The sequence below is a fragment of the Phoxinus phoxinus genome, assembly GCF_949152265.1.
Source record: "Phoxinus phoxinus genome assembly, chromosome: 5".
NCBI lineage: Eukaryota > Metazoa > Chordata > Actinopteri > Cypriniformes > Leuciscidae > Phoxinus > Phoxinus phoxinus.
The window spans coordinates 44,659,477-44,677,779 of record NC_136880.1 but is presented as its reverse complement, the minus strand read 5'-3'; the positions used below and the strand labels follow the sequence as shown (position 1 = coordinate 44,677,779).

Below are 18,303 nucleotides of genomic sequence, written 5' to 3'. Positions count from 1 at the left end.
ACTCGACCACTGCAACAACCTCCTATATCGTCTCCCTTCCTCTGATTTACAAAAACTGCAATACGTTCAAAACTCCGCTGCCCGCCTCCTCACCCACACCCGCTCCAGAGACCATATCACCCCCGTCCTCCAACAGCTTCACTGGCTCCCTGTACAACAGCGCATCCATTATAAAGTTCTGCTCATCACCTACAAAGCCCTCAATAACTTGGCCCCTCCACACCTCGCAGACCTCTTACAGCACCACCGTCCCTCCCGCCGTCTCCGCTCTGCTGACTTAACCCTTCTCAAACCCACCACTAAATCAACGCACAGAACTTTGGGGGACCGAGCCTTCGTCATCGCTGCCCCCATCCTCTGGAACTCACTCCCCATCCACATCAGAAACTCGGACTCACTGACCTACAAAAAACTGCTAAAAACTCACTTGTTTCAGCTCGCGTACAATCTATAATAGCACTCTCATTTTCATTCTTGTTAGTCTGTTTGTTTCATTTGTAAAGCGTCTTTGAGCTCCTTGGAAAGCGCTATATAAGACCTATGTATTATTATTATTATTATTATAAATAATATTAAATCAGAGCATGTATTTCTAACTGGGAAAATACTGTAAACACATGAGATCCATTAAACTGACCTCATCTTTCGCAGTGAAGACTGACCGCATCCCCAGTGTACAGTGTGTGTGCAGAGTTACATTACTGCCGTTTTTGACAATGTTGTAAAAGTGTGGATTTAGCACTTACTAGCAGAAAACAATATAGACACAGAGCGGATTTAAGACTCGAACTTTCTTTGATACAAAAACATACCCTGTGTGAGTTCTTGCTATTTATTGCTGATAACGAGCAAGAATGCAATAGTTCCCAAATATACACACGATTGCAAATGTGACATTGATTTTTATACAACAGGTCAACAAACAAAACGTACATTTTAAACACAGTACTGTCAGTATTTACTCTATTTTGCAATTAAATAATAGCTACTGCAAACATCTGTGTTTCGTGAACACCATCCATCATAAACTTGCATCTATCCATCATAAAAGTGCATCTATCCATCATAAAGTGCATCTGTCCATCATAAAGTGCATCTGTCCATCATAAAAGTGCATCTGTCCATCATAAAGTGCATCTGTCCATCATTAAAGTGCATCTATCCATCATAAAAGTGCATCTGTCCATCATAAAAGTGCATCTGTCCATCATAAAAGTGCATCTGTCCATCATAAAAGTGCATCTGTCCATCATAAAGTGCATCTGTCCATCATAAAGTGCATCTGTCCATCATAAAGTGCATCTGTCCATCATTAAAGTGCATCTATCCATCATAAAAGTGCATCTGTCCATCATAAAGTGCATCTGTCCATCATAAAGTGCATCTGTCCATCATAAAAGTGCATCTGTCCATCATAAAGTGCATCTGTCCATCATAAAGTGCATCTGTCCATCATAAAGTGCATCTATCCATCATAAAGTGCATCTGTCCATCATAAAGTGCATCTGTCCATCATAAAAGTGCATCTATCCATCATAAAAGTGCATCTGTCCATCATAAAAGTGCATCTATCCATCATAAAGTGCATCTGTCCATCATAAAGTGCATCTGTCCATCATAAAAGTGCATCTGTCCATCATAAAAGTGCATCTGTCCATCATAAAGTGCATATATCCATCATAAAGTGCATCTATCCATCATAAAAGTGCATCTGTCCATCATAAAGTGCAACTGTCCATCATAAAGTGTAAGTCCAAATCACATTCTTTGCTGTCCCAAATTAATTGATATAAGTACCAGTGTAGAACACTATATAGAAACTGTGTCTATTCCTCGTTTAGTGAGGCCAAACAATAAATCTACTGCAGGATCTAAGAAAAATCTAATTGTGATTAAACCAGAAAATCTCAATATTAGTGAACAAAAACAATTTCTAAAGCTAGGTCTTCTAAACATTAGATCGCTTACACCTAAGGCGGTTATTGTAAATGAAATGGTCACTGATAATAGCTTTGATGTACTCTGCCTTACTGAAACCTGGCTTAAACCAAATGATTATTTCGGTCTTAATGAGTCCACTCCACCAGGATACGGTTATAAGCATGAGCCCCGTCTGATTGGTCGTGGCGGCGGTGTTGCAACAATCTATAGAGATATTCTTAATGTTACTCAGAAAACAGGCCACAGGTTTAATTCGTTTGAAGTACTTGTTCTAAATGTTACGCTCCTAGATGTAAGAAAGAAATCCCTATTATCTCTAGCCTTGGCTACTGTATATAGACCGCCAGGGCCTTACGCTGATTTCCTAAAAGAGTTTGCAGATTTTCTCTCAGATCTATTGGTCAATGCCGATAAGGCAATAATTGTTGGAGATTTCAACATACACGTTGATAACACAAATGATGCGTTAGGAGCTGCGTTTACAGATTTATTAAACTCCTTTGGGGTCAAGCAAAACGTTAGTGGTCCCACTCATCGTCTTAATCATACTCTAGATTTAATTATATCATATGGAACCGATCCAACCGATATAGATATTATACCGCAAAGTGATGATGTCACTGATCACTACATGGTAACTTGCATACTACGTACGGCTGAAATGTGTCATGTTGCGCCACGTTATCGACCAGGCAGAACAATCCTTCCAACCACTATAGATAGATTCTTGAATAGCTTACCTGATCTATCTCCGCTCCTCAGTGAACCCAAACAAACAGAGGAACTAGAGGAAATGACTAGCAGTATGAGCACCATTTTCTCTAGTACATTAGAAACTGTTGCACCAATTAGATTAAAAAAGGTTAGAGAGAAAACTAAAGCACCATGGTACAACAGTGCTACGCATGTTATCAAGAGAGAAACTCGTAACTTAGAGCGCAAATGGAAACAAACTAATTTAGAGGTCTTTAGAATCGCGTGGAAAGACAGTATGTCACGTTATAAAAAGGCTCTAAAAGCAGCCAGGGCTGAGCATCTACGCAAACTAATAGAAAATAACCAAAACAATCCAAGGTTTTTATTTAACACTGTGGCTAGATTAACAAATAAACAGACATCACCTGAACAAAATATTCCGTTACATTTTAATAGTAATGATTTCATGAATTTCTTCACTGAGAAAATAGAAAGCATCAGAAACACAATTGTAAAAGTGCAATCTTTGACAGCGTCTTACGATTCAGCCTCAATTATCGCCCCTCAAGAACAACTACAGCGCTTTACAACTATAGGACAGGAAGAGCTAAATAAACTTATCACTGCATCTAAACCAACAACATGTTCATTAGATCCAATACCCACTAAACTACTGAAAGAAGTGTTACCTGTAGTGGAAGAGCCTCTTCTCAATATTATTAACTCGTCTCTATCTTTAGGACATGTTCCAAAAACATTCAAGCTGGCAGTTATAAAACCTCTTATTAAGAAACCACAATTAGATCCAAATAACCTAGCAAATTACAGACCCATTTCAAATCTTCCATTTATGTCTAAAATACTAGAAAAAGTTGTGTCCGCTCAATTGTGCTCTTTCTTGCAAGAAAACGATATCTATGAAAAGTTTCAGTCAGGATTCAGGCCACATCATAGCACAGAAACTGCGCTGGTTAAAATTACAAATGATTTACTTTTAGCTTCAAGGCTGTATCTCAATACTAGTTTTACTCGATCTTAGTGCTGCGTTTGACACTATAGATCATAAAATACTCTTAGATCGACTTCAAAATTACACTGGTGTTCAGGGACAGGCATTAAGCTGGTTTAGATCGTACCTATCAGACCGTTACCATTTTGTCCATTTAAATGGGGAAAAATCAAAGATAACGTCAGTAAATTATGGAGTGCCGCAGGGATCTGTATTAGGCCCCCTGCTATTCTCAATTTATATGCTGCCACTTGGTAATATTATAAGAAAACATGGAATAAGTTTCCACTGTTATGCTGATGACACTCAATTATATATTTCATCTAGACCAGATGATAACACTAAATTATCTAAAATGACAGAGTGTGTTAAAGATATAAAATATTGGATGACGTGTAATTTTCTTCTATTAAATTCAGATAAAACGGAGGTATTACTGATTGGTCCAAAAAACTGCCCACAAAACCTCTTACAATACAACCTTAATCTAGATGGACGTCCTGTTACTTTATCCTCTACAGTAAAAGACCTGGGTGTTATACTAGACCGCAACTTGTCTTTTGAAAATCATATTTCAAATGTCACAAGAACAGCCTTTTTCCACCTTAGAAACATTGCTAAGCTACGTAATATGCTATCAGTTTCTGATGCAGAAAAGTTAGTTCATGCATTCATGACCTCGAGACTAGATTACTGTAATGCTCTATTAGCTGGTTGTCCGGCATCCTCAGTAAACAAGCTACAGTTAGTCCAAAATGCAGCTGCTAGAGTTCTTACTAGGTCAAGAAAATATGATCATATAACACCAATTTTATCATCTCTACACTGGTTACCTATTAAGTTCCGTATCAATTACAAAGTATTGTTACTGACCTATAAAGCCCTAAATGGTTTAGCTCCTGTGTATTTAAGAGATCTTCTATCGCCATATAATCCATCGCGCTCTTTAAGATCGCTAAATTCGAGGCTTCTGGTCGTACCTAGGATATCTAAGTCCACTAAAGGAGGGAGGGCGTTTTCACATCTAGCTCCTAAACTCTGGAATATCCTTCCTGATACTGTCCGAGGCTCAGACTCGCTCTCCCAGTTTAAAACTAGATTAAAGACGCATCTCTTTAGCCAAGCATTCACATGATGCATCTCATACCTTTTATACTACAGTTAAATCAGATCAAATGCATTCATATTAAGAACAGCAGCTACGCTAATTATTTCCCATCTGCCTTTTTTGTTGTTATCTCGGGACGCCTGTCCCGAGATAACTCAAATAGAGTTCGTCAGCTCCAGTTATGTATCCAGCCTCTCATGGAGACTTCAGATGCCCCAACGCCTGTGATGAGACGACTCGACGCCTGTGAAGAGACGACCCAACGCCGGCGATATGTTATGCCCTAAATTTCATGATTAACTAACTGTATTTTTGTATGTATATTTTTGAAATACATTTTCTGTAAAGCTGCTTTGAAACAATGGGTATTGTGAAAAGCGCTATACAAATAAACTTGAATTGAATTGAATAAAGTGCAACTGTCCATCATAAAGTGCATATATCCATCATAAAGTGCATCTATCCATCATAAAAGTGCATCTGTCCATCATAAAGTGCATATATCCATCATAAAGTGCATCTATGTATCTAAAGTGCACTTGTATATGATGACATATTGCAGTAATTACATATTAATATGTTTTTGGGGCAAAATGTAATGCAAACAGAAGCGTAATAATGGATTATTAATTGACAAGATTTTCATGATAATATCTGATATGTCATATAGGAATATTGAAATATAATGTCTTTCCCTATTCACCTGTCTCCCCAAAAGCCTGATACACACGCGTTAAGCGCCGGTGTCCTCTGTGTGTATTCGATGTCTTGTTTCATAACAGAAAGCCATATTTTTATTTGAAACCTCATTATAACATACCCGGAAAATAACAGTCAGATTTAAATGATACTCACAAAACATTACCATCCATAAGAGTGTTAAATGTGATCACTAAAGTAGTGTCAGCCATTAAAGGAGAGGCAGTTGTCACTGTGAAACTTCCAAACATTAGTTATCTCTGCAAAGCCGAATGACATCAGAGAACTCCCCGAAATATAATGTCCACTACAGAGGACAAAAGTCTATTCCTGTCATATAATGCAGACATTAGTGTGTCCTCTGCAGTCGCTGATGGATGAAGCTCTTGAATCTGAATATTAGTCCTGATGTCATACACACTGCGCCGATATAAAGAATAAAGGCCCGTGCGATATAAAGCAAGAATCAGTGCGGATCAATGTGTTCACGCGCATTCTCACCTCTCCGCGCCGTCGGTCCAGCTCATCGTCAAACACCGGGCCGGTTCCGAATCCGATCATTCCTCCATCTGTCGGTGTGTCGTTATTCCCGTTATTCCTCAGGGCAGAACCGACGACAAAGGTGATGCTCGTTCGGCATTCTGTGCGCGTGCACGAGGACAGATGCTGCGCGCGCTCGCTCGGTTCTGTGTGTCTGTCCTACATGCACGAGCCCGAATGAATCTTTCTCTGGTTACATTTGACCCACATCAGCCGAACCGGAGCCGAGAGAAGGCTTCAGAACATCAGCTGTAGTGCGCATGCGCATCTCTGCACTGATCAACGTGATCGACATCCTTTAACATTCACTCGCCGTTTTGATTTTTAGCCACAAACAGCGATTTCTGGTGAAATAACTGAGCAGAACTAGAAACATTTATATTCACTATAGAAATTGCAATGACTTTTCAGGCTTGTACATTTCTCTAATAGCCTGTTTATCCATATATCATGTTACATAGTCACAATAATGTGCGGAGAGTCTGACTGTTCTGGAAACAATGATGCTGTTCTACAATGAAACAAACAAACAAAAACATGATGTTTATTCTCACTTCAGATTCGAACTATTAACCCTTTGGTTAAGTTGAGTGAATTTGATCAAACTGGTCACATGATCACACAGGAAGTTTTCAGTTTCATCACATTAAAATGTTCAATTTGATTATATAGCCTGTCTGATATTAAGTAAATTCACACATTCATTTTAAGTTTATTTATTAAATAGCCTACAATGAAATATATAAATGGCATGCTTATTTAAAGGCATCAATCATTGCTTAAATCACTGAATATCATGTCATGTTTATTAATATTTGAAAAGATGAAATGTATCGGCACACAACTGAATCTCGATGAATTTCCCTGTTTGAATTCTCCTTCCTTAAATTTGATTCGAGTGCATTCCTGCATTCTGATTGGCCCATCACTGCACACTTGGGTCAGGTGATCCGGTTCTGCTGCGGTTTCATCGCCGTGATGCTCGAATCCAGAGTCAGTCTTAAACTTCACAAAAGCTCACTGGGATTATTCTTATTTCTGCACAGGGAGTAAAACTGGTACACATTCTTTTAAACATATTGATTTGATTAAAAGATTTGAATCAAATGTATATTTTTAATTGTTTTAAAATCATCAGAGAACAGACCCAGTCAGCAGCATGTGGCTACTTTTACATGCACAACATTTGTTTCAATCGGACTGAATTAATTCCGATGAATCCGAGCGTAGTGTTTACGTGAACGCTGAACATGTGATCGGGTGACGTGTGTGTTTGTATGTCACAAGCTTCAAATCTGGAGAGATTGTTGCACAAATCTACAAATATACAGTTTCCTGATGTCTGCGCAAAATAACCATTCTCCTACTCCGGTTCTTTATTTGTTTTAAACAGCAGACTTAATATTTATCCATTGCTGGTCATGATTTGGAGATGATGAGCGTATGAGCCGCTGTGCCGCTGCTTATATTGATCACCAGTAAAACTGGCCAGACCCAGTGGTGCGTGTGAGTCTGGAGCCAGCGCCGGCACGGTTTTTCAGTTTCGGTTTTCAATCCGATCAAGTGTTTAGTGTTTACATGTTCTCTCGATCGGATTAAGGAAAAAAGGAATACACCGACCCTTTCAATCCGATCGACGTCTCTTCTTTGTATCGAGCTGAATCGGATCGATTAAGGTGTTTTACATGAAGCCTTTTCAGTCCGATTGAGCCGTCAATCCCATTACTAACGGATTATTTGGTTGCATGTAAGCGTAGCAGTGTCGGCCCAGATCCGGCCCAGATCCGGCACATGTGGATTCACCGTGTGCCAGACGGGGGCCGGATCTGGACTGACACTATTGGCGCTTTTCCACTGCATGGTACGGCTCGGTGCGGTTCTACTCGGCGCGGAACGGTTCGGCTCGCTTCGCTTTTCCACTGCGTGGTACGACTCGACTCGGTACGGCACGGCTCGGTTCGCTTTAGCTCGGTTGCTTTTCCACTGCAGTTACGTTAGTACCGCTTCAAAGTGGGTGGGACTGATCGTTAATAGTTGTAGGTCCGGTGGTAGCCGTGTGCGGCTAAGAGCTGTGCTACTTCCGCTCCTCGGCAACCAACGAGAGGAACGTCTGCACCTCGTCCACTGACCACGATTCAGCCATTTCTTGTTTGATTTTTTTTTTACTTTTTTTGTCAAGTAAATACTCTAAAAACAGGTGCTACCGCGTTGGCTGTTGTCTGGCTATTTAAATCTAGCGGGTTTAGTCGTGTCTCGTATCGCAAATACAATGACGCTGAAGTGACGATTCTGTCTGACCAATCAGTGATCTGCAGTGTTTTCACGTCACATTTAGTATCGGTACGGTACGCTTGGAACCTCAACAGAGGTTGTACCATTTAAAGCGAGCCGAAGCGAGCCGTACCGTACCGTACCATGCAGTGGAAATGCGCCATAAGGGAGCCGTACCGAACCGAGCCGTACCGTACTATGCAGTGGAAAAGCCCCATATGTTGCTGTCTGGGGATCTTCTTGTTCCTGATTCAGCTGGTCAGGAGAGAGATGTGGGTCTCCAGAACCAGGATCCATGAAAACCACTATTGCAAAGGAACGTGCAGTACTGGCGGAGACCAGCAGGGCGTCCCGACAGCTCCACTAAACCAGAGCAGAACCCACGAGTGTAATATATCCCGTGATCATCTCCCGCTGTACGGACTCTACACGTTCTTCCCGAAGGCGACCCGCGGGCCGGTCCGGGGCGCTCTGGGCTCGGTGCCGTCAGAGATGACCCAGATGGCCGGGGTGAAGCGGCCCCCCTCCATCAGCACGCGGATCTCCTCTGCGCGGGCCAGCTCCTCCAGCTCCGGGCTGCTCTCCGGACACCAGTCCACCATGAACTTGTCTTTGTTCTCGCACAGGTTGATCTGCTCTTCCTCCGGCTGAGGCCCGAACAGGCAGTCTGAGGAGACAAAGCGGGACAGCTGATCTCTGACCTCCTACCAGGAGCCGGGACAGCTGACAGCTGACCTCTGACCCCGGACAGGAGCCGGGACAGCTGACCTCTGACCCCGGACAGGAGCCGGGACAGCTGACCTCTGACTCCGGACAGGAGCCGGGACAGCTGACCTCTGACCCCGGACAGGAGCCGGGACAGCTGACCTCTGACCCCGGACAGGAGCCGGGACAGCTGACCTCTGACCCCGGACAGGAGCCGGGACAGCTGACCTCTGACCCCGGACAGGAGCCGGGACAGCTGACCTCCGACTCCGGACAGGAGTCGGGACAGCTGACCGCTGACCCCGGACAGGAGCCGGGACAGCTGACCTCTGACCTCTGACCCTGACCAGGAGCCGGGGCAACTGACCTCTGACCTCCTACCAGGAGCCGGGACAGCTGACCTCTGACCCCGGACAGGAGCCGGGACAGCTGACCTCTGACCCCGGACAGTAGCCGGGACAGCTGACCTCTGACCCCGGACAGGAGCTAGGACAGCTGACCTCTGACCCCGGACAGGAGCTAGGAGCTCCTTCATAAACTTGTATAGTGGTGAAGGGAAACTACAACAGATATAGTTTTTGCTCTCATTTCTATAAGACGGTAACACTATTGATTAATTTCAGGAAACATTCACTCAGCAGCGTTAACAAGTCTTGGTAATTTACTGCCCAGGAAACCACTGGAAGAAATTTGGTAAAACAATTTTCACTTGGAAAATGCTGGTCAATTTCACAAACAATGAGAAAGAAACTGCATTAGTTTATTCTGCTGACCGTACAGGACACAACATCTCATCTCAGCACTTTTGATGAAAGCTACGCTAGATTTTAAATCTAGTCATTTTGTCACAATTATGTTCAGTTAGTGTTGTTATCGTGGACTTTTAGTTTGTATTCTGGTTTCTGTGTTACTTTGTTTGAATTTACCGCTTTCATTAATCCATTAATTTTCAAAAAATATATATTTTTAAGCGTTTCTTACATTTTTCATTTATGAAAATATAAAAAACTAGATTAGCGTTGTTGATAACTGTGTAAGCTACCCTTCTGAGAAAGAACCGGACACTGGCTTCATCAGATCAAATCTTTGAGCTATTTCTACAGCATGTACACTACAGTATATTCACATGCAGACGAGTGATATGACCAATACTTCCTCTCGTTCTAGGAAGCGTGTCAGTAACGGCACCAGAAGTGTAGGTCTGAACGCTCACCCGCCAGGTCGTGCAGCAGGTCCTTCATGAGGTGTCCGATGATGGCGTAGAGCGTCGTCACTATCACGATGGAAGCGAGGATGATGTAGAAGACGTGAATGGGCAGATGAATGGCGTCTCGAGCGGGTGGGATGTAAGTCTTGAAGAAAACCTCCTCCTCGCCTGCAGGGGGCAGTGGAGGCGTCTCGCTCGGGACCGACATCACCCTCGGACGGCCAAAACTTCATCCAGGAGTTTAGCACATCTCAGTGGTTAAAGTCCACCTGTGGACAATAATTGTAACCCTTAAAAAAAATGTAAGCACCAACTCTATTTATTTGTAAACGTTTTTTTTCCTGTGAAAAAAGCCCCGCCTCCACTCACTCACTCACTCAGAGATCCACTGGTTGACGATCACACGTTGATCTGATTGGTTACAAGGTAGTGTGTGACGTCAGAAACACCAGCGATTTCAAACCGTGTCTTTGGTTCACTGCAGTTTTAAGCAGAAAATACTCAGCAATGCTGTCCACTTATGAACTTACACATGGTGTGTGTTAAAGCAGATTAATAACTCCACATACACACATAAACTACATTAACATTTCTTACAAGTCGGGATATATCTTGAAAGTTTCACAGCAAACATATTCAATGAGCTGTACAGATAGAACACGTCAAACACAGGATCGTGTGGGGCTGATACTCACCGGACGAGTGTGTTCTCAGGCCCAGATCTTCAGTAATGAGTGAATCATGAAGACCGGAGACTCGATGAACACGCTTGTGCCTCGCTGTGATTGGCTGAGACTGTCAAGGTCAAAGGCTTTATCAGCAGATATTATCCAGCTTTGACACGGATTACAGACTGGTTATGGTTAATCATGGGCTGAGAGCAGGTCAACACAGTACCTGACTTTATTAATAACAGATATAACTTTCACATAATTAACTAACATTAGCGTAGATGCCATTCTTCTTATGTTGTAACGAGTACATCGAGTGTTATAGGAAGTGTCCCCAGTTCCGGCTGACCTAATCTATGCAGCCTAACATTGAGTTATAGAAGTCTATAATGTGTTATGTGTATGCTAGGCCGAAGAGATGTGTCTTTAATCTAGCTTTGAACTGACAGAGTGTGTCTGCTTCCCGGACAATGTTAGGAAGACTGTTCCAGAGTTTTGGTGCTAAATAGGAAAAGGATCTACCGCCAGCAGTCGATTCTGACATTTTAGGTATTATTAACTGGCCAGAGTTTTGAGATCGCAGTAGACATGAAGCGTTGAAGCGTTGTCGGGATAATTTTGGTTTTGCGTATCTACCCCGAAGTGATCAAATTCTGTTTCAAAATTTAAAGGCCAGACAAGTAGTTTAAAGGACAAGTTCGGTATTTTACACTTAAACACTGTTTTCAGATTGTTTCTGATAAAATAGAACGGTTAAGATTGACATTTGGAAATTTGGTAATCTTGCGGTGTGGATTTAAAGTAATGTAATTGTCTGGTTTTACCAAAGTTTCTGTCAAACCCTGCACATCTAGGTTATGGTCTGTAATCATAACCTGCATAATCAAAAAGTGCTTTTGAAGAAAGGGATCGAATATTCAGCAGCCCGAGCTTTATCATTTGCTCATCTGTATGATATCTATTTGTTGAACATCAATAAAACATTTACCCTTAAATGGGTTTGGGAGTTTTTTGGATTTCCAAAATCGGGGAACAGACACAGTCTCTATGTGATGATATCTAGGAGAAAGAGGCTCTATATGATGATATCTAGGTGAAAGAGTCTCTATATGATGATATCTAGGTGAAAGAGTCTCTATATGATGATATCTAGGTGAAAGAGGCTCTATATGATGATATCTAGGAGAAAGAGGCTCTATATGATGATATCTAGGTGAAAGAGGCTCTATATGATGATATCTAGGAGAAAGAGTCTCTATATGATGATATCTAGGTGAAAGAGTCTCTATATGATGATATCTAGGGGAATGAGTCTCTATATGAATCTAGGTGAAAGAGTCTCTATATGATGATATCTAGGTGAAAGAGTCTCTATATGATGATATCTAGGTGAAAGAGTCTCTATATGATGATATCTAGGTGAAAGAGTCTCTATATGATGATATCTAGGAGAAAGAGTCTCTATGTGATGATATCTAGGTGAAAGAGTCTCTATATGATGATATCTAGGTGAAAGAGGCTCTATATGATGATATCTAGGTGAAAGAGTCTCTATATGATGATATCTAGGTGAAAGAGTCTCTATATGATGATATCTAGGTGAAAGAGTCTCTATATGATGATATCTAGGAGAAAGAGTCTCTATGTGATGATATCTAGGTGAAAGAGTCTCTATATGATGATATCTAGGTGAAAGAGTCTCTATATGATGATATCTAGGTGAAAGAGTCTCTATATGATGATATCTAGGTGAAAGAGTCTCTATGTGATGATATCTAGGAGAAAGAGGCTCTATATGATGATATCTAGGTGAACGAGGCTCTATATGATGATATCTAGGTGAACGAGGCTCTATATGATGATATCTAGGGGAATGAGTCTCTATATGATGATATCTAGGTGAAAGAGTCTCTATATGATGATATCTAGGTGAACGAGGCTCTATATGATGATATCTAGGGGAATGAGTCTCTATATGAATCTAGGTGAAAGAGTCTCTATATGATGATATCTAGGTGAAAGAGTCTCTATATGATGATATCTAGGTGAAAGAGGCTCTATATGATGATATCTAGGTGAAAGAGTCTCTATATGATGATATCTAGGAGAAAGAGTCTCTATATGATGATATCTCGGTGAAAGAGTCTCTATATGATGATATCTAGGTGAAAGAGTCTCTATATGATGATATCTAGGTGAAAGAGTCTCTATATGATGATATCTAGGAGAAAGAGTCTCTATGTGATGATATCTAGGTGAAAGAGTCTCTATATGATGATATCTAGGTGAAAGAGTCTCTATATGATGATATCTAGGTGAAAGAGTCTCTATGTGATGATATCTAGGAGAAAGAGTCTCTATATGATGATATCTAGGTGAAAGAGGCTCTATATGATGATATCTAGGTGAAAGAGTCTCTATGTAATGATATCTAGGTGAAAGAGTCTCTATATGATGATATCTAGGAGAAAGAGTCTCTATATGATGATATCTAGGTGAAAGAGTCTCTATATGATGATATCTAGGTGAAAGAGTCTCTATATGATGATATCTAGGAGAAAGAGGCTCTATATGATGATATCTAGGTGAAAGAGTCTCTATATGATGATATCTAGGTGAAAGAGTCTCTATATGATGATATCTAGGTGAAAGAGTCTCTATATGATGATATCTAGGAGAAAGAGGCTCTATATGATGATATCTAGGTGAAAGAGGCTCTATATGATGATATCTAGGTGAAAGAGTCTCTATATGATGATATCTAGGTGAAAGAGTCTCTATATGATGATATCTAGGTGAAAGAGGCTCTATATGATGATATCTAGGTGAAAGAGTCTCTATGTAATGATATCTAGGTGAAAGAGTCTCTATATGATGATATCTAGGAGAAAGAGTCTCTATATGATGATATCTAGGTGAAAGAGGCTCTATATGATGATATCTAGGAGAAAGAGTCTCTATATGATGATATCTAGGTGAAAGAGGCTCTATATGATGATATCTAGGTGAAAGAGTCTCTATGTAATGATATCTAGGTGAAAGAGTCTCTATATGATGATATCTAGGAGAAAGAGTCTCTATATGATGATATCTAGGTGAAAGAGTCTCTATGTGATGATATCTAGGAGAAAGAGTCTCTATGTGATGATATCTAGGAGAAAGAGGCTCTATATGATGATATCTCGGTGAAAGAGGCTCTATATGATGATATCTAGGTGAAAGAGTCTCTATATGATGATATCTAGGTGAAAGAGTCTCTATGTGATGATATCTAGGAGAAAGAGTCTCTATATGATGATATCTAGGTGAAAGAGTCTCTATATGATGATATCTAGGTGAAAGAGTCTCTATGTGATGATATCTAGGTGAAAGAGTCTCTATATGATGATATCTAGGTGAAAGAGTCTCTATATGATGATATCTAGGTGAAAGAGTCTCTATATGATGATATCTAGGTGAAAGAGTCTCTATATGATGATATCTAGGTGAAAGAGTCTCTATGTGATGATATCTAGGAGAAAGAGTCTCTATATGATGATATCTAGGTGAAAGAGGCTCTATATGATGATATCTAGGTGAAAGAGTCTCTATATGATGATATCTAGGTGAAAGAGTCTCTATATGATGATATCTAGGAGAAAGAGGCTCTATATGATGATATCTAGGTGAAAGAGTCTCTATATGATGATATCTAGGTGAAAGAGTCTCTATATAATGATATCTAGGTGAAAGAGTCTCTATATGATGATATCTAGGTGAAAGAGTCTCTATATGATGATATCTAGGAGAAAGAGGCTCTATATGATGATATCTAGGTGAAGAGGCTCTATATGATGATATCTAGGTGAAAGAGTCTCTATATGATGATATCTAGGTGAAAGAGTCTCTATATGATGATATCTAGGAGAAAGAGGCTCTATATGATGATATCTAGGTGAAAGAGTCTCTATATGATGATATCTAGGTGAAAGAGTCTCTATATGATGATATCTAGGAGAAAGAGGCTCTATATGATGATATCTAGGTGAAAGAGGCTCTATATGATGATATCTAGGTGAAAGAGTCTCTATATGATGATATCTAGGTGAAAGAGTCTCTATATGATGATATCTAGGAGAAGAGGCTCTATATGATGATATCTAGGTGAAAGAGTCTCTATATGATGATATCTAGGAGAAAGAGGCTCTATATGATGATATCTAGGTGAAAGAGGCTCTATATGATGAATATCTAGGAGAAGAGTCTCTATATGATGATATCTAGGTGAAAGAGTCTCTATATGATGATATCTAGGTGAAAGAGTCTCTATATGATGATATCTAGGTGAAAGAGTCTCTATATGATGATATCTAGGTGAAAGAGTCTCTATATGATGATATCTAGGTGAAAGAGGCTCTATATGATGATATCTAGGTGAAAGAGTCTCTATATGATGATATCTAGGTGAAAGAGTCTCTATATGATGATATCTAGGTGAAAGAGGCTCTATATGATGATATCTAGGTGAAAGAGTCTCTATGTAATGATATCTAGGTGAAAGAGTCTCTATATGATGATATCTAGGAGAAAGAGTCTCTATATGATGATATCTAGGTGAAAGAGGCTCTATATGATGATATCTAGGTGAAAGAGTCTCTATGTAATTGATATCTAGGTGAAAGAGTCTCTATATGATGATATCTAGGAGAAAGAGTCTCTATATGATGATATCTAGGTGAAAGAGTCTCTATGTGATGATATCTAGGAGAAAGAGTCTCTATTGATGATATCTAGGAGAAAGAGGCTCTATATGATGATATCTCGGTGAAAGAGGCTCTATATGATGATATCTAGGTGAAAGAGTCTCTATATGATGATATCTAGGTGAAAGAGTCTCTATTGATGATATCTAGGTGAAAGAGTCTCTATATGATGATATCTAGGTGAAAGAGTCTCTATGTGATGATATCTAGGAGAAAGAGTCTCTATATGATGATATCTAGGTGAAAGAGTCTCTATATGATGATATCTAGGTGAAAGAGTCTCTATGTGATGATATCTAGGTGAAGAGTCTCTATATGATGATATCTAGGTGAAAGAGTCTCTATATGATGATATCTAGGTGAAAGAGTCTCTATATGATGATATCTAGGTGAAAGAGTCTCTATGTGATGATACTAGGAGAAGAGTCTCTATATATGATATCTAGGTGAAAGAGGCTCTATATGATGATATCTAGGTGAAAGAGTCTCTATATGATGATATCTAGGTGAAAGAGTCTCTATATGATGATATCTAGGAGAAAGAGTCTCTATAATGATGATATCTAGGTGAAAGAGGCTCTATATGATGATATCTAGGTGAAAGAGTCTCTATATGATGATATCTAGGAGAAAGAGGCTCTATATGATGATATCTAGGTGAAAGAGGCTCTATATGATGATATCTAGGTGAAAGAGTCTCTATATGATGATATCTAGGTGAAAGAGTCTCTATATGATGATATCTAGAGAAAGAGGCTCTATATGATGATATCTAGGTGAAAGAGTCTCTATATGATGATATCTAGGTGAAATAGGCTCTATATGATGATATCTAGGTGAAAGAGGCTCTATATGATGATATCTAGGAGAAAGAGGCTCTATATGATGATATCTAGGAGAAAGAGGCTCTATATGATGATATCTAGGAGAAAGAGGCTCTATATGATGATATCTAGGAGAAAGAGGCTCTATATGATGATATCTAGGAGAAAGAGGCTCTATATGATGATATCTAGGTGAAAGAGGCTCTATATGATGATATCTAGGAGAAAGAGGCTCTATATGATGATATCTAGGAGAAAGAGGCTCTATATGATGATATCTAGGAGAAAGAGGCTCTATATGATGATATCTAGGAGAAAGAGGCTCTATATGATGATATCTAGGAGAAAGAGGCTCTATATGATGATATCTAGGGGAAGAGTCTCTATATGATGATATCTAGGTGAAAGAGGCTCTATATGATGATATCTAGGTGAAAGAGGCTCTATATGATGATATCTAGGAGAAAGAGGCTCTATATGATGATATCTAGGAGAAAGAGGCTCTATATGATGATATCTAGGTGAAAGAGGCTCTATGTGATGATATCTAGGTGAAAGAGGCTCTATATGATGATATCTAGGTGAAAGAGTCTCTATGTGATGATATCTAGGAGAAAGAGGCTCTATATGATGATATCTAGGTGAAAGAGGCTCTATATGATGATATCTAGGTGAAAGAGTCTCTATATGATGATATCTAGGTGAAAGAGGCTCTATATGATGATATCTAGGTGAAAGAGTCTCTATGTGATGATATCTAGGAGAAAGAGTCTCTATATGATGATATCTAGGTGAAAGAGGCTCTATATGATGATATCTAGGTGAAAGAGGCTCTATATGATGATATCTAGGTGAAAGAGGCTCTATATGATGATATCTAGGAGAAAGAGGCTCTATATGATGATATCTAGGTGAAAGAGGCTCTATATGATGATATCTAGGTGAAAGAGGCTCTATATGATGATATCTAGGAGAAAGAGGCTCTATATGATGATATCTAGGAGAAAGAGGCTCTATATGATGATATCTAGGTGAAAGAGGCTCTATATGATGATATCTAGGAGAAAGAGGCTCTATATGATGATATCTAGGTGAAAGAGGCTCTATATGATGATATCTAGGAGAAAGAGGCTCTATATGATGATATCTAGGAGAAAGAGGCTCTATATGATGATATCTAGGGGAAAGAGGCTCTATATGATGATATCTAGGGGAAAGAGACTCTATATGATGATATCTAGGTGAAAGAGGCTCTATATGATGATATCTAGGTGAAAGAGTCTCTATGTGATGATATCTAGGAGAAAGAGTCTCTATATGATGATATCTAGGGGAAAGAGTCTCTATATGATGATATCTAGGTGAAAGAGTCTCTATATGATGATATCTAGGTGAAAGAGTCTCTATATGATGATATCTAGGTGAAAGAGTCTCTATATGATGATATCTAGGTGAAAGAGGCTCTATATGATGATATCTAGGTGAAAGAGTCTCTATATGATGATATCTAGGTGAAAGAGGCTCTATATGATGATATCTAGGTGAAAGAGGCTCTATATGATGATATCTAGGAGAAAGAGGCTCTATATGATGATATCTAGGAGAAAGAGGCTCTATATGATGATATCTAGGAGAAAGAGGCTCTATATGATGATATCTAGGAGAAAGAGGCTCTATATGATGATATCTAGGTGAAAGAGGCTCTATATGATGATATCTAGGTGAAAGAGGCTCTATATGATGATATCTAGGAGAAAGAGGCTCTATATGATGATATCTAGGTGAAAGAGTCTCTATATGATGATATCTAGGTGAAAGAGTCTCTATATGATGATATCTAGGTGAAAGAGTCTCTATATGATGATATCTAGGTGAAAGAGGCTCTATATG

The 18,303-nt window shown here is 39.7% G+C and overlaps 2 protein-coding genes across 6 annotated transcripts in view; both read right to left on the bottom strand.

Moving 5' to 3' along the window:
* LOC306998209 (myomegalin-like) overlaps positions 1-6,265 on the bottom strand; it is a 116,740-nt gene extending 110,475 nt beyond the window's left edge. Inside the window, exon 1 of the mRNA XM_079612094.1 lies at positions 5,955-6,265. Coding sequence (XP_079468220.1) covers positions 5,955-5,980 — 26 coding nt within the window. The 5' untranslated portion in view covers positions 5,981-6,265. The remainder of the gene's footprint in view (positions 1-5,954) is intronic.
* Positions 6,266-7,122: 857 nt separating this feature from the next.
* LOC306998212 (uncharacterized protein) lies at positions 7,123-10,958 on the bottom strand. Of its 5 annotated transcripts, none has more exons than XM_079612102.1 (4): positions 10,872-10,912; positions 10,546-10,654; positions 10,183-10,466; positions 7,123-8,931 (listed from the first exon to the last, which is right to left on the bottom strand). In XM_079612102.1, exons 3-4 carry the CDS (start codon positions 10,382-10,384, stop codon positions 8,690-8,692), a joined length of 444 nt encoding a protein of 147 aa, XP_079468228.1. In that variant the 5' UTR covers positions 10,385-10,466; positions 10,546-10,654; positions 10,872-10,912; the 3' UTR covers positions 7,123-8,689. The 5 variants fall into 5 exon arrangements, with proteins under 5 accessions (XP_079468228.1, XP_079468227.1, XP_079468226.1 ...); XM_079612101.1 differs by having other exon boundaries at positions 10,183-10,445; XM_079612100.1 differs by having other exon boundaries at positions 10,183-10,445; positions 10,550-10,654; positions 10,872-10,908.
* Positions 10,959-18,303: the final 7,345 nt, after the last annotated feature.

What these genes read in the sequence shown, in the direction of transcription:
- LOC306998212 (XM_079612098.1), bottom strand. Translation starts at nt 10,384, where the DNA reads ATGTCGGTCCCGAGCGAGACGCCTCCACTGCCCCCTGCAGGCGAGGAG. An exon ending in CCTGCTGCACGACCTGGCGG is followed by an intron (nt 8,932 to 10,182) that starts GTGAGCGTTCAG and finishes TTGTCTCCTCAG; the next exon opens with ACTGCCTGTTCGGGCCTCAG.